We start from the raw sequence: 15,632 nt of genomic DNA, 5'->3' as shown, positions 1-15,632 counted from the left end.
AACGCCACAAGTATTTCAATATGACAGAGTTTTCTATTACTCTAAAAGCCTTCATTCTTATCAATTATCATCAATAATATCAATATAGATCAAACTTACTATTTTTCATCAAATTATGTGAAGAGATGTTGAAAACGGTTGACCGAGTTTTCCATATACGCTAAAAACCCTAGCTTTACCTACTATTTTTCATTACCAAATAATAATACTGATATAGAGTAAGATTAAGATTGAATATCGAATTATAATAAGGGCTTTTAGAGAATATTGATACAATCTTAACTGAAATTCGACTGTAAAAATTTTCAAATCGTTGACTTTTGATGTAATTTAGCAGATAATCGAGTTTGTGACGATATCTCAACGTTTATTCTCATGAGCTGTAAATAAAGACTTCCTAAGGTTCAGAATATGTTGGTTTTTATACTGACTCAAAATTTTCATGAACAAACATTATGTATAACCTACTTTTGTTCTGTTATCCTTGACTTCATATTATTGTTTAAATAATAAACTGAATCTTCATTTGGGATTTTTTTCAATATTTACCCACAAAATGATAATACTTTAGCAGTATGCTGATAGACTACTATGCTAATAAATAATTTTATATCATTCGAGGTCGGGATCAAATGTGGGAAAATTATTATGTAGTTGTGTTTTACTAAAACCAACTAAACCAACTAGGTATTTGTTATATTAAACTCATTTCATTGCAACATTTTTTGGGAATATCTTCCTGAGCTCTATGTCGTTGGTAAAATTCTTTTATTTCGAAGGTCTTGTTACGAACTTCGCCGACATTTGAACTGCAAGTTCATTATGAAATGAAAAGAACAGGTTTTTTGTTTTTTATGGAAAGTTGTTTTTTCCATCAGATTAAAATTTTTTATATGAAGCGAAAAACAATTTTATTAATTTTGGAAATAAGCCTGCAATTCAAGCATTTCATTTTTTTTTCAGTTAATGTGAAGAAGTTCCTGATTTTCTTCGAATCATCAGAACACCTAAAAAAATTTCTGGAAGTCATTATATTTTGGCCTATCACATGGTTTCGGCTTGAGATAGCATTTGGGCTGAATTAACATATCAGTTATTCTTCAGTATTCAACTAGAATATGCGTTTGACTGATAAAAAATTGAACCACGAATTTGCATCACTGATTAGAATATTAACATCCATATATGACGTTTTCCTTCATAGAAGCTTTGAAAGACCACAAGATGAGTATCTAATTCTGACGCGCAATAAGAATTCTGCATCCCCAAGAGATATTCGAAATTCAACCGCTGGATGAGAATTCTCTCTATTCACTATAGATAAAAACGGGAAGGAGTTGTTGCCACATCTCTGAGTCCATAAAGTACAAGGTGTAGTTTACAATATACAGGACATGTATATTACAGTCACGCCCCCGGTGGCAATGTCTCAAACTAAAATATACAATATTTACCATTCTCCGACCATTAGGGCTTCACGAGAAGAAATTTTCATTTCGTAATAGTGATGACATCTTTACAATTTAAGCAGATATCTGTATTCAAGGTTCTTCCACATCACTCAGTGCTTCGAATCACGTAAACCATAGTCAAATCGGTAGCTTCATTGAGCGGAAAACGTGAATTACATTATGGCTTCACATATACTGAAGTCATAATTCGCCTGAAGCCACAATGAATGGTCCTTGCATGTTACATGAAGCCATAAAGATAGGAGGATATATATATATATATATATATATATATATATATATATATATATATATATATATATATATATATATATATATATATAAAATTCACCGTTTCCAGACTTCTGAACCAACTTTTAAGTTTTATGTTGTGACGTTGAAAATAAATAATTTTGGCCCAGCAAAAAATTATACCACACCAATGCTAGAAATCAACTTTTTCGAAGAGTGCTGGGTAGCCCATTTTATACATTTTGCGAAATATCTTGAAAACCGTGTGGAATAAAAAAAATTCACAGATTAAAAAGCACAACCTAGCCAATTCAGCTGAACACCTTTTTTCGACGATCGAACATTTGCTTAAATTCCCAGATTTCAAATATCGTATATTACGATAATTAATCAATTGCAAATGCGCGGAAAGGTTCGAATTATTGCCAGTAACCGATCTGCCCCGGACATAGGAATCATAAATTGATCACGCCTTCAAGAGTAAGGCAGGTGAATAATAAACGAAATTAATTCAGATGCACCCGCCGATAATTAAATCAACAAATGTTACGATCTGCATCGAACCATGAAACTAGTTTGTTAGTTCGAAAAATTTAAGCAAATATACTGCACTTACTTGATATCCGCACACAGTGCCCATAGCCCACCCTCTTTCGGAGCAAACACGTTTGGCAACATTTATGGTAGCTATTTTTCTGGGTTGTGTAACAACAATATTACATTCTTTGTCTGATAATCTGCAATCATCTAATATATACTGAGGTACTTGAGTGGTTTTACCACATCCTGTCGGTCCATCGATAATAACAACAGTATTTGTTTTGATTACATTGAGAATCTAAAAAAAAAGTTCAATCATAATGTATAAATTTTCAATAGGAATCAAGGGATTGTTTTTAATGAATTCCAAAATAGAATGATCAGTATGAAACTTACCTTTTCTTTGTACGCATTTATAGTAAGGGGTTTTTTAGTGACAGGCACATCAAAATTGTATTTCCTGTATACTTCTGGCATTCGTGCTAGACGATAAACTTCTGATCTTATATCTGTTGTAGCTAAATCATCAGCTATGTCATCTATAGTAAGCCCTGATTCACCTATTTCACTCTGAAATAAAAAAAAAAACCTGAAGAAACTATTGAATACTAAACTTTATTTTCATTTGTATTTTATAAATTTATGCATAAAATGTTCCCTTGGTTATTGATCATAATGAATAACGTATTATTATTATTGTACAAGGTCCACCACAAAGGACCGACGTTTGTCTGTTTTCAAATGGCCTATACTAGTACTCTTCCCCTATTAGGGCAGAGGTGGAGAGGGTGCCTTTCCTGAGTGCTCGTGTTCCTAGTTATAATTTGACACTCAACTTAAACATAAAGTTATATGTATTTATATATATATATAAAAACAAAAAAAAATGGCAACTTCTGCTGTTAAGAAAGACAAAGTTGAACATTTTCAAAAACCTTGTCTGTAGGCCTATTCTACTACAGTAGGATAATGAGACCTATTTTAATTTTACATCTATAAATAAACAAAATAGGCTTATTACATTTGGTCACTGAAACCAAATTCTATTGTCAATTAAACTTAAACATCAAATACTCTCAAATAAAAACAAAAAATGACAACTTCTGCTGTTAAGAACAAAGTTGAACATTTTCAAAAACCTTGTCTGTAGGCCTATTATTCTGCAGTAGGATAATGAGGTTTATTAGACTTCTACATTCATAAATAAACAAAATAGGCTCATTATACTCGGTAACTGAGAATAATAGTTAATTATTATCTATAAGTTATCTTTGACTTTCAAAAATAATATCAAATTTTCATATGCAACAGCCTTCGGTACACTCAAAATCAACTGACTAGCTAACGCACTGCTCATGACATCAAATTTTGCATTTGATATCATTCTGATACCACGACTGTCATTTTGAACGCCGACAACCATTATTCAATGGAATTTCCGTTAGTTAGGCCTTATTATCCGACTGGCCTTATTACCTGTACCTACCTTAAGTGAAAAAAACTTTTTCGGCTCTATGAATTGGTGCCTCTCTTTGGAAAGTTTCAGTGATATCGAAAAACAAATGTAACATTCTACTTTCTTATATTTCTTTGCAGTGGCGTAGTCAAAGATTTTCTTCAGTCGTCCACTTTAGTGATAGGCAACTTTAATTTTTTAAATATAAATATGTTTTTTACATATTCCAGTCCCATATTTCTTTGTGATTCGGAATATATAATATACGTTGTGCCTGTAATAATTGTTCTTCCATTAAAAAACTCAAAAACTGGTTCGGTCAAGTTGGCAGGTTACTTTCATTGATAATGCGTATAGAGCTTTATGCTTCCATGTTGTATCAGGTTATGAGAGACTTTGAAGGTCACTTTCATTCCAGATATTAGAAAAGATGAAAAATTTTCCAATATGGATTGCATCACATTCAGGAAATTTTGTAAACTTGAATTGTTCCTGAACCTTTTCAAGTAGTACATGATCTATACAGGGTGTCTACTTTTAAAGTGGCCAAACTTCAAGGGGAGATCAAACGTGTGATTTGCAAAAAAAAAATGTCATATCACACATGGTCGAAATGTCGACGGTTATTATTCAATTCAACATTTCTTGATTTCACGAAATATTTCAAGTTTCTCATAAACTCAATCATTTTTCAGTTTTCCTTGCAGCCTTATCAAATTTGACCACATATTCGGAAAGGGAAATGAATTTGCTACAAGATAAGAGAGTCTGTGTGCAGAAAAAACTCCTATTGCGGGCGTGGTAAGGAGATGGATATCACAAGTCTGAAGTGAACAAAATTAGTCTTATTTTTTCCAATGGTTTTATCGATGAAAAATTAATAATTATGCACATGTTTTCTTTTCAATAAAAGTACCTCATTTAGTGTACTTTCGAATGGCATATCAATTTTTTACGAGTTGCTTATCCTCTGTATACTAGTACCACAGCTTTTTCAAACACCTTCACAAATAAAGGCGGCTGTGCTAGTATTAGTATAGGTAAATATGAAGTAGTCATGGAAATTCTCGTTATTTCCTAATTTTTTGAATGTCCGGAATGAAAGTGATCTTCAAAGTTCCTCATATTCTGACACAATATACAAGCATAAAGTTCATTATCAAATTATCAATAAAATAACCTGCCAACTTGACCGAACTAGGTTTTAAGTTTTTTACGTGGAGTACTCTTACAAAAGAACACGAGTGGAGTGGTGTTGAGTATAGTAGTAAGTTAAGTATAGTAGGTAAACTAAAATAAAGTTAAATGAGATAAATTTGACTGAAGAAAATTCGTCCTATGAAGCAGGCGGGTGTAGTGGACCTACCTATGTTAGACAAAGAATATTATTGAGCTATTATCACAGAGCACCAATGCATGTAGATTATGGTGATTGTTCTATTTTACATGGAGATGATAATATATTAAGCGTCGATTGTGACGGACGGATTGAAGTTTAATAAAAAATAGATAAGAGTTTTCCTTCGAAGAGTAGAGGACATTACAGCGGGTACAGCTATCATATGCAAATCATTACTCCATACCTTTTTCAATAAACTAAAATTCAGAAAGAATAATTTGTAATTCTCAGAAATAAATCGAAATCAAGCTTGGTGGAATGATATCCAGAAACTGTAACTTGTAATTCAGATAAGTGATTTGTTAATCAGAAAGTGTAACAGGTAGTTCAGAATGCATGAGTTGTTATTTGCATTTGGTTTTCAGTAGATGCGAAGAGTTTCAAATCCTCTATTCAAAGGAGATGACTCAGCTTCATCATAGTAGTACTGCCGCTCTTGATGGCAAATCCGTAGTCGGTAGAATTTAATCTATGAGACCAGAGTCACCTATGAGAACCGCAGAGGGCTGAGCGAGTCTCCGAGAAATTCCACGTCTTATTGGAATCGCTCCAGTTGTGATGAGGCCATCTGCTGCTTTCATTTGTAGACTGGTCCGCCAGGCTGACATGGCGTTTTCCAGGAACAATTTTGGGATCTACCTTGTACATTTTCAAGATCATCGTATCATAGATTCAGCCCTTCGTAAGGGATGGAATCTAATGCTTTTTTGTAGTCTATATAAGCAGCGTAAAGATTCCTTCATTTAGGGAATGCTCAACTAAACCAATCTTAATCTATTATTAGTTGTTATTTGCATCCTTGGCTGTCTTTGGTGTATTCTTTATGGTTGCGAGGCAATGATGTTATTCCTTACACAATGGTTATGAATTCGGGTTGAAATGAACGATGTGATTAATTAATACACCGTTGGAAGGTATGTGATTGGTGGGTGTTCTTTTATGATAATTTTCCATTTTCTCCATAGACGATATGAGTAACCGGCAGAAAAATTCTCCCTACTTTTCAATAAAATTATTGACTCTTTTCTGGCTATAATCACCCTTGTATCTCCACAGGCGTTCAGCATATAGTTAATTTCTACTTCAGAGACCAACTGCCAATAGCCCTGAGGATGATTTCAGAGAGAATCATCGAAAGAAGACTGAGAAAAAGCTTACTAATTCCCTCCCCAAAATGCCAGTTTGGATTCCGCCCAAAAAATCAACAATCCATTATCTCAAAAATAACAGCTGCTATTAGTTTGGATATCAACAAAACATTCGACAGCGTGTGGCATAAGGGCCTGCTCTTTAAATGACACAAACTTAATACTCCGATTTATTTGATAAAAATGGTGAAAAGTGTTTTGGAAGAAAGGAAACCGTGTGAAAATCAATGAGACAACATCCACCTCATTCTCTCCAGAACAGGGCTCACCACAAGGTTCTCCCCTTTCCTCTACAATATTTTCTGCAATGATACAGGGTGCGGCAATTAGTTCTTCCACATTTGAAAGAGCTGGTAAATAAAAACGAAATGAGATATTTGAAAAATTAATTTTTATTCTGATAGTTTGCGTATTCTGTTTTTTTTTTTACCCATGATTTGAAAATAATGTCATCCAAGTGACGACCAAGTGGCGAGTAATGCGCATTTGAGCAAACATGTAAGGGTGTAAAATTCGTCTCATGGTTCTTTTCCAAATTTGAAGAGCAGCTGCATATTTCCTTGCAGAGCGCCTTGGGGACTGCACAATGGATTCCCTAACTCTGGCGATGTTTTAAAGGGCTCTCTTCCATTTCGATGGGCCTTTACGTTTAGAACCAAAAGCTGATGATCTGGTCCTGAAGTTGTGAACCCAACTCAAAATTGTTTTTTCGATCAGGATCTGGATCAAGGAGTGCAAATCATATCTTATGCGGAACGCCCTCTGAGTGGCTATAATGTATTCACTTTTCACTTTTCTCTAAAAACACCTAGAAACACTAGAAACTATGTCACAAACCTCACGCTCCTCCCACCATCTCTCCCATGATTTTTTGAATCTAATTGCTGCACCTACAAACAATAACAAGGAACAGTATCTCCTGCTATATGCTGATGATACCATTATGATCTCACATGGAAAACCGAACAAGGAATTACAGCTTAACATGGACAGATTAATAACCTGGATTTATAAATGGGGGTTAGGTCCAATCCTGAAAAATCGAAATTTATAATCTTCAACCACAAGATAAGACCAAGTTCACCTGTAATATATAAGTAGACGGTAGAAATACAGGGTGTTCTACAAGCTCTATGACAAACTTTGACAGGAGGTAGCTGTGCTTCTTTTAAACATTTTTTTTCCTATGAACATAGGTCCGATTCGTTTTCGTTCAGGAGTTACAAGCATTTGAAAAAAATTAGTTTTATTGTTTTAATTAAGTAGGCTGACGAGAAATATCGGTTGATATGGTAATTGGCGTTATTTTAATTATTCATTTGACACATGGTGTACGTTTTGAATAATAATGCATTCTTTCACGACTCAGGAATATGCAGATATTGTATTTGAATATGGGTATTCTAATGGAAACTTCAGAAGAGCAGCTCGAGAGTACCGGAGGAAATATCCTAATAGACATCAACCTGCTCACAAATTATTTTGTGCATCATTCCGAAGACTTCGCGAAACAGGCAATCCTGCCCCAAAGAAAGCCATTCGGCCAACTGTAATAGATAGCTGTCCTTGACAACCCTTCGATTAGTGTTCGACGTATAGCTACTAACCTTGATTTATCACCAAATTTTGTATGGCGTGTCTTGAAAGGAGAAATGTTGCATCCATTTCTTAGACAAAATGTACAAGCCAAAGATTATAGAGTAGAAAGATAGGAAACGCCCTCATATCGCTAGTACTAAAAACCGACTACATTTTGGCCAGTGAAAACACGCGTGACAATGAGATGGCGCTAAAAACGCACTGTCAATACAGGAAAACGTTTTGATAACAGTTTTCTGTTTTTTAATTGAGGGGCGCGAAATTCGAATTCTATTTCTCATATTGCATTCCAATATTGACTTTGTTTCTATCAGAAAACAAACATCCTGAGCGACAAAACAAAAGTAAAATTTTGCTTTGTGATCAGGATGTTAGTTTTCATCTAAATATTGTTTGGAATCAATTGATATCAACGAAAAACGCTGTTGGATGTGCTATATGTTTATTTGCAATTCATAAAAAATTTACAGGAATTGAAATAGTGGGCAATAAATGAAGCTTTCCCTAGGACACTAGAGTATATGGTGATCTGCTATACGTCGAAGGTGTTGTTTCTGTACAATAGGTTGTTCTGAATTAATGAACTCAGTTGAACTTGTAAAATATACATATATCAGAAATTAATATGAACCAATATTCAGTAAACCATCATAGCATACATATTCCAGTTACTTACATATGTCGGTATTATTTAAAGAATTTTCAGAACCACACTTAAAAAAAAAACTTGCAGACATATGCAAGACCTGTATGTCAGTATAGTTTCTTGGTGCTTTTTTTTATTATTTCCTTATGATATGGTCTCTTCATGACACAATATACAAATTGATTAATGAATGAACAAAACACTCACAGCAGGTTTCATAAAACTTTGACTTTCTAATCAACAATTTGACAGTCACTTGGTTCCCAAATTGAAATCAATAAAACCTCTGCATTTCTGAATATATTGAAAGAGTAGCAATTGAGAACCATTGAATGGACCTATAAAGATCATAATTTCCCCTTAATAGGCCGTTCATGCAAGGGATGCTTTCTGCATACAACAATTTACGTCGATGAACAGTTCTCAATTGACCTGCGTAAAATGTTCATTGCTCATGGTGTAGTTAGTAGTGTTTACTGAAGTAATTGTCTTCAAGCCCTGATAATTTTATCCACTTCGGGGCACTGAAAATTAGAATCAATGAATGACCGATTCACATGTTACGATTTTTAATACTTACGCTTCCATTTTCATTGAGTGAAAAACTTAATCACGTAAAATACATTTTATTATTTGATCCACCGTTCTTCACCATTCAATAATTTTCGAACAATATTTTGATGTTTTCACCAAGAAATAAGACAAAAAAAATCAAAAATCAGCAACTAGAACGATCCAGATAAAAAGCGGAATGAGAATAAAAACATTCAAAACCTCTTTGATCAATATTGACGTCTGAAATCTTGAAAAATTTCATTTATCTCTGCAAATGGCACTCAAATTAATATCTTAACCAGTCCTAGCGTCTTAAAAACACGCGTGACACACAGATGGCGCTCAAATCGCTTTAGTCGCCTCGTTTCCCATCTTTCTACTCTATAATCTTTGGTACAAGCTTTACATGCTGACAATAGGCCACTCCAACCCGCTGTCAGATAGATGTCAAAATAAGATTGTGGAGGACAAGCGAAGGTGTGTACGTAGATATAACACATAATTTGGAATATTATTGTACTTTTGGTTAATCTACGTACATTGAAATAGCATTATTCTTGTTTAAAGTTTGCTGATGGTGTTAGTCCTAGTAATTTTTCCGCTAACAGCGTTAAATTCACGTTAGTAATAGTAATTAAAGAATTCAATATCTTGGGCAAGTTACACAGTATTTTAGCAGAAAGTGAATAATTATGCCAATTTTTGTGCTGTGTTGTTGGATGTGGAGTCAGAGGAAATAGAGACTGTTAGTGCTTTCGTATTTCTGGAAAAATTTCTGTATTTTAGCGTAAGAAGCTTCACATATAGACAACTCTGGCTTCATATAAATGACTTGACAAGGAGACAACAAAAATGTTAGGATGTTATTATAAGGAGAACTGACTTATACCGGTTATAATTTTATACTCATTATATTTATGCTATTTTCTTACTATTTGTATTTTGCACCGATTATATTTTTATACTTTATACCAGAGGTTCCCAAACTTTTTTCTCTCATGGACCACTTTCAAAATTTTGCTAGTTTCGGTGGACCCCCTGCCTACATTTCTACCATATTCCCAAAACTCAAAACAAAAAATGTGAAGACTAAAGCAAACTAAAGAAATTTGCGTTAAGGCGAATTAACAGTTTTCGAAAGAAATCTGAGAATAATTGGTTGATTAATTGATTTATTGTACTGTGAGTGGTTGTCAGAAAAGTAAAGTTGGCCAATGAAAAAAGTAATTCCATCCAACTTTTCTTTTTCGTCATTCACTGACAGCACAAGGAATCAATCAATTCTCTTTTATTTTATTTAGAAAACTCCCCATTCGGAGATGGTAAGGAGAAAAATAATACCTATATTTTCTCTAATATTCAAATATGTAATAATTTCAAATAATATTATCGAGAATATTATACTGTAATATGATAACAGTATAACTAAAATCAAACATTAATAACGTAATATAACTTCTACAATGACAAAATACTCATAATTTTAATGGGAGGTATGTACTTGATGGATTGACAGCAAATTATCAATATTTTGCTTCAGTTTTGTTAGGAATAACCGCAAATCTCCCCGTTCTGTTATATTCAATCCGTTCCGTTTGTCGAAAGATTTGTGACGACACTTTTTTCGACAAGATATGACGAGGGAAAGGCTATCAGAAGCTTTCTCGCAATTCCAGTCCAGGATATTTTTCGGGTATTTCTGCCTGCAGCCAAAATGTTTGATACCCTCTTTTTGAATTTAACCTTCAGCTCCTCCAATGCTGAGTTCAAGTAGCTCCTCTTGTAATAACACAATCCCCCATTTCCGTTTCATCAAATGGATTTATGATCCATGGTGGTATTTCTATTGTCAAGATATCTTCAAATCTGATTTTAAAGTCATCATTCAGGGCGATTAAATGTTGAACGTATATCTGAATATCCTCATCAAGACATTCTACCTGTGACAAGTTTGAGAAATGAGAAAATTCTCGCCGACTAATATTTTGCTTCATAAATTTCAATTTTCCAAGAAAAGCTGAGATTACACCCTTTGTTTTTATTAAATTGAGGCTATCCCTTTATTGTAAGTTGAGGTCATTAAATTTTTTGAACAAATCTGTCTCCTTTCGAACTGATCAGGTTTTTTTTTAAATCTGGATCTTTACTATCCAAAAACTCTAGAACAGATTCAAAAAGTGATATCTATATTCTTGTTAAACATGCACCTTTCGATAACCAGCGTACTTCATCAGTATGTAAGAGCAATCTCTTACTCTCAAAATATTATCTGCCTACGTTGATAGGTGAAGTCAAACCTACATTTTAGTTCTTCACTATCGATACCAGATAAATTTTCGTGGATCCCCGCTTACGAACTGCGAACCCCTATTTTTTTGTCACGCCAACGTAGACCCCCATCGAGTCTTCCATAGACCCCTGGGGGTCCACCTGGACCACTTTGGGAATCAAGGCTTTATACTGTTCCTGCTTTGTATGTATAGTGAATACACCTTTTCTTTAAAACAGTGCATCTTTTCAAGAGTATTTAATACAACAAATTTACATAATATTATGTATTTACATTTTGAAAAAATATTCATTCCATCTCTATACCACCTGTACGAACGCTGCAGAGCGAAAGGCCAGGAATAATGGTCTCCTTGACTAATTTCATATGGATCCAAAGAATAGCAGCATTTCATCACAGGTTGGTCATAATTCCGTTTTCTACATGAGCACCAATACATCTGTGCCGACCCTTTCGTGAAATACTTTCCCCGAAAATTTTGTTCTAAATATTTTATAGCGTAACCTAAAGAGCAAGCTTTTGTATTTGTAGGTTTCTAAACTCTTCTTGAAGAACTAAAATACCACTCTTTGGTATCTTGGAACAACGAAAATCACGAAAATATTCTTCAAATGAGGAATTTCCCTTGTAATGACGCGTTTGCTTGTCCTCCATAATTTATGTGACGTTAGAAGGTTGGAGTGGCCTATGGGTTACGAAGGTTAGAATTTTGTAGATGGTTACTTCAACAACATGCCCAAAATAATAGATTTATTCCGCTTGTCATGTGGTCTGACGAGGCTTGTTACACTAAGGACGGTATCAACAATAACCATAATCAATAATAACCATAATATGGGCACTGCAGAATCCATATGCCATTAGAGAAAGACGATTTCAGCAACGTTTCAGTGTAAACGTTTGGAGTGGGATTTTCAACAATGATTTGATACCAGTACATAATATAAATGATCGTTTGAATACAGATTTGTATAAATTTTTTTTGGAGCACAACCATTTTGACTTCATTGATGACTTAGAGCTCAACATTGTTGGAAATATGTGGTATCAGCACGATGGTGCACCACCACATAGAGGGAGACAAGTATTAAGTCAGCTGAATTTCCCGAATAAATGGATAGGCCAAGGAGTACCAATACAATGGCCACCTCGTTCGCCTGATCTAAATCCCTTAGATTTTTATTTATGGGGTCATATGAAGCAGCTTGTTTATCATGTTGAAATCCAATCGCATCAACAATTACTTGATAGAATTCAAGATGCAGCAAAACAAATACGAAACGACCCAAATCTGATCCGCCGAGTAACGGCATTTTTAGTTCGTCGATGTGAAGCTTGCACTCAAGCCGAATGTGGACATTTCGAACAATTTTTATAGTCTCAAAATTTCTATTTATTATTATGATTTGAACATTAAAATATAATTTTTCAAATGCTTGCATTTTCTAAACAAAAACGAATCGGACCTATGTTCATAGAAAAAAAAGTGTTCAGAATAAGCACAACTACCATCTGTCAAAGTTTGTCATAGAGCTTGTAGAACACCCTATATAACACCATCCGCCTCAATAAAACACCTTGGCTCGCAAATTGACAGCAAAGCATGAAGCTTCAATCAAACCTCTCAAAAAAAAAAAACAATTGCAAGAGCAAAACACTTCAAATGTCTCACCACGAAAATAAACAAAACAGTCTGCACACCAATTCTCGAGTATGGACATCCACAGTATGTAAATTCCACAAATTCGGTATTAAAAAATCTCAGGTAGGAGAGAGAACATGACTGAAAACAACAACAAGTCTGAGACACCCCCTCAAAGACAAACACACTGCCAATAACAAGAAGACTGAAAATTTCAAATGACAGATTTTTGAAACGGATCAAAAAGCTGGATGACAAATAAGGCATATTACAGATTTTACAGATTGTAGTTGGTCGGAACCACCAAACTGTCTATTGTGGCACACAAGCAAGCTCAGAGAACTTCCCCTTCCAGTCCTATCTTACTCAGGAAGGAGATGATGTCAGAGGGGGAGTGATTCTTGAGTTTCTCTAGATTCAGCTTGAGAGAGCCAATGACTCGAAGTCTGCAGCTGGGCAGTCACAGAGGATGTGCTCAATCGTGTTGTCTTCCTCTAAGCAAAGCCTGCACAGTAATTAATTGACAATATTAAGTTTGTGTAAGTGAGCTCTCATAGATCACAAATTAGTTCTAGAAAATCCTAGTCATTGGTTGGTACATAATGGGAGGCACTGAGATAGCCCTGTGCCAGTGACGCAGTGCAGAACCGCCAATATTCCAGTACCCTCTGCCTTATCCAGCTATTTTTTCGTTCTCTAATTAAGGAATTAGAAATTCCAATAGCAGGTTCCGGGCCAATAAATGCTAAGGGATACATAATATGGCATGTTCCTCTTTCAGGAAGTTTCTAGATCAAACTGTCATGGACAGACTCACATCCATGGAGAATTAGATTGACAAGTTCAACAACAATTATGCACACAATAGATATTTTTTGCCATTAATGTAATTAGATGTACATCGACTTTGGTTGATGGCCTTTGACTGAGGTCAATAAATGATAGTTCGGTTTGACTTCACTTAAGGGGCAAACAAACCATCTATGATATTTACAAGCACAAAACTCTAAGGCCCGGTTGTACAGTTCAGGTTCAACGTTGAACCCAGATCAATGTGTCAAAATTGAACGGAATCATCATATTTGAGCTGGGTTCAATTTTGAACCTGAACTGTACAACTGGGACTTAATTGTACAAGTCAATATTTTCAAAAAGAGTCAGTTTTTTATCATAGCCCACTTCCATATTGCCACTGAGGGATGAATAATATTCACTGAACAACATTGTTGTAGAAAATTGAAAAAGGTCTATAAAAACCACTAGAAATTACAACAATATGAACCTAACCAACACTGAAGTGTTTTCACAACTTGAAACTTTAACATATGTTCACTAGGAAAAAGAACATCTGCCTTATTTTAACTGCAAAAGATAGATGGACTACTTTTGGTTATATCGCTATAGTTAAGCCTGTTTGCATCAACGAAATTAAGGCTTACCTATCTCTCAGATTTACATTGTAGTTGCCACCATTGAAACCTAACGTTGAGGCCGCCTAATTTGCACCTTATTTGTAGGTGCAAAGAGGCATAAGTAACTGAACAAGATGCATACAAAATTAGTCATAAATTAATGAAAATTAATGAACTGTTACTAAGAATTTGGCTTACTTCTGCATTCTGCATACAATTAGCATATATTTTCATCTCTTGTTTCACATATTGTTCTGCATAATTTTCATTCAAATCCTCGTCTTCTTCAGATGATAACAAATCAGGTTCTATCTTGAATCTTTTTCTCTCCATTTCGGAAAAAATATAATCAAATTGTGTATTTAAAAAAGGTCTCGCGTCTATTCTTGTGAAATACGACTCCTATTATAGGGGTGACAGCAATTTTTAATGAATATTATATGCCATTTACTTTCTGGGAATAAAAAAACACTTGTCTACACTAAATATCCCCACAAACATGGATATTCATTCACATTTCAGAGCTGAGTAGCTGAGCATTGTTGAGGTTAAATCGCAGTCATAGATGAACTACTAAATAATCTTTGGTTATTTCACAGAATGCGTTTTTACTTTTTTCACAAGGGACTCGGCCATATACTCTCAAATTCTCGATTGTTTTGAACTGAATTGCGCGTCCTCATTATATCTTCTTGTGTTATTAGTTCACTAGACTCAAAAGGAGTATTGCCGTATCATCCGAAATCTAGAAGTTATAGGTTCTCAGCTTGTTGAAAGAAACATAACTATTGTTGTTCTTTGTCTATATTTCGGACCTTTATTGGGTTCTTCTTCAGGACCTGATCAACTTGTTGTTAATAACACAGCTAAAAACGAAAACCAGCAGAAATAAAAAGTCTAATCAGCACCGCCGAGCGAGATTACGGTCTTTAGCTTCCCTTGGCAAAGATATATGTGTAACATCTTTGTCCCTTGGTTGTTTTATTCGCACATATATTTGGTGTTCTGTGTATTTACATACAAGCTGCACCAGAGACAGAGGTTGTCTCTGAGCTGCACTACCTGCCCGCTTAGCAGGACCATTTTTCAAATTCTTCCTTTAACACTTAACTTTTTAAGAAGTAGGTATTCTTGATAACTTAAGCGCTTTCGAGTAATTGTAGTTTGAAGATAGGTAGGGGACGATGGGGAAATTGCGGACGCTGAAGGAAAATGAAGTATAACACTTATTGTAGATAATAA

At 34.6% G+C, this 15,632-nt stretch overlaps 1 protein-coding gene across 1 annotated transcript in view; it reads right to left on the bottom strand.

Moving 5' to 3' along the window:
* Positions 1–14,930, bottom strand: part of LOC123306590 (probable ATP-dependent RNA helicase spindle-E) — a 64,206-nt gene extending 49,276 nt beyond the window's left edge. The window contains exons 1-3 of the mRNA XM_044888653.1: positions 14,589–14,930; positions 2,640–2,813; positions 2,320–2,541 (exon numbers count right to left, since the gene is read on the bottom strand). Coding sequence (XP_044744588.1) covers positions 2,320–2,541; positions 2,640–2,813; positions 14,589–14,723 — 531 coding nt within the window. The 5' untranslated portion in view covers positions 14,724–14,930. The remainder of the gene's footprint in view (positions 1–2,319; positions 2,542–2,639; positions 2,814–14,588) is intronic.
* Positions 14,931–15,632: the final 702 nt, after the last annotated feature.

Source organism: Coccinella septempunctata, chromosome 2 (assembly GCF_907165205.1).
Source record: "Coccinella septempunctata chromosome 2, icCocSept1.1, whole genome shotgun sequence".
In the NCBI taxonomy this organism is placed as follows: domain Eukaryota; kingdom Metazoa; phylum Arthropoda; class Insecta; order Coleoptera; family Coccinellidae; genus Coccinella; species Coccinella septempunctata.
This window is presented reverse-complemented; position numbering and strand designations above follow the sequence as displayed.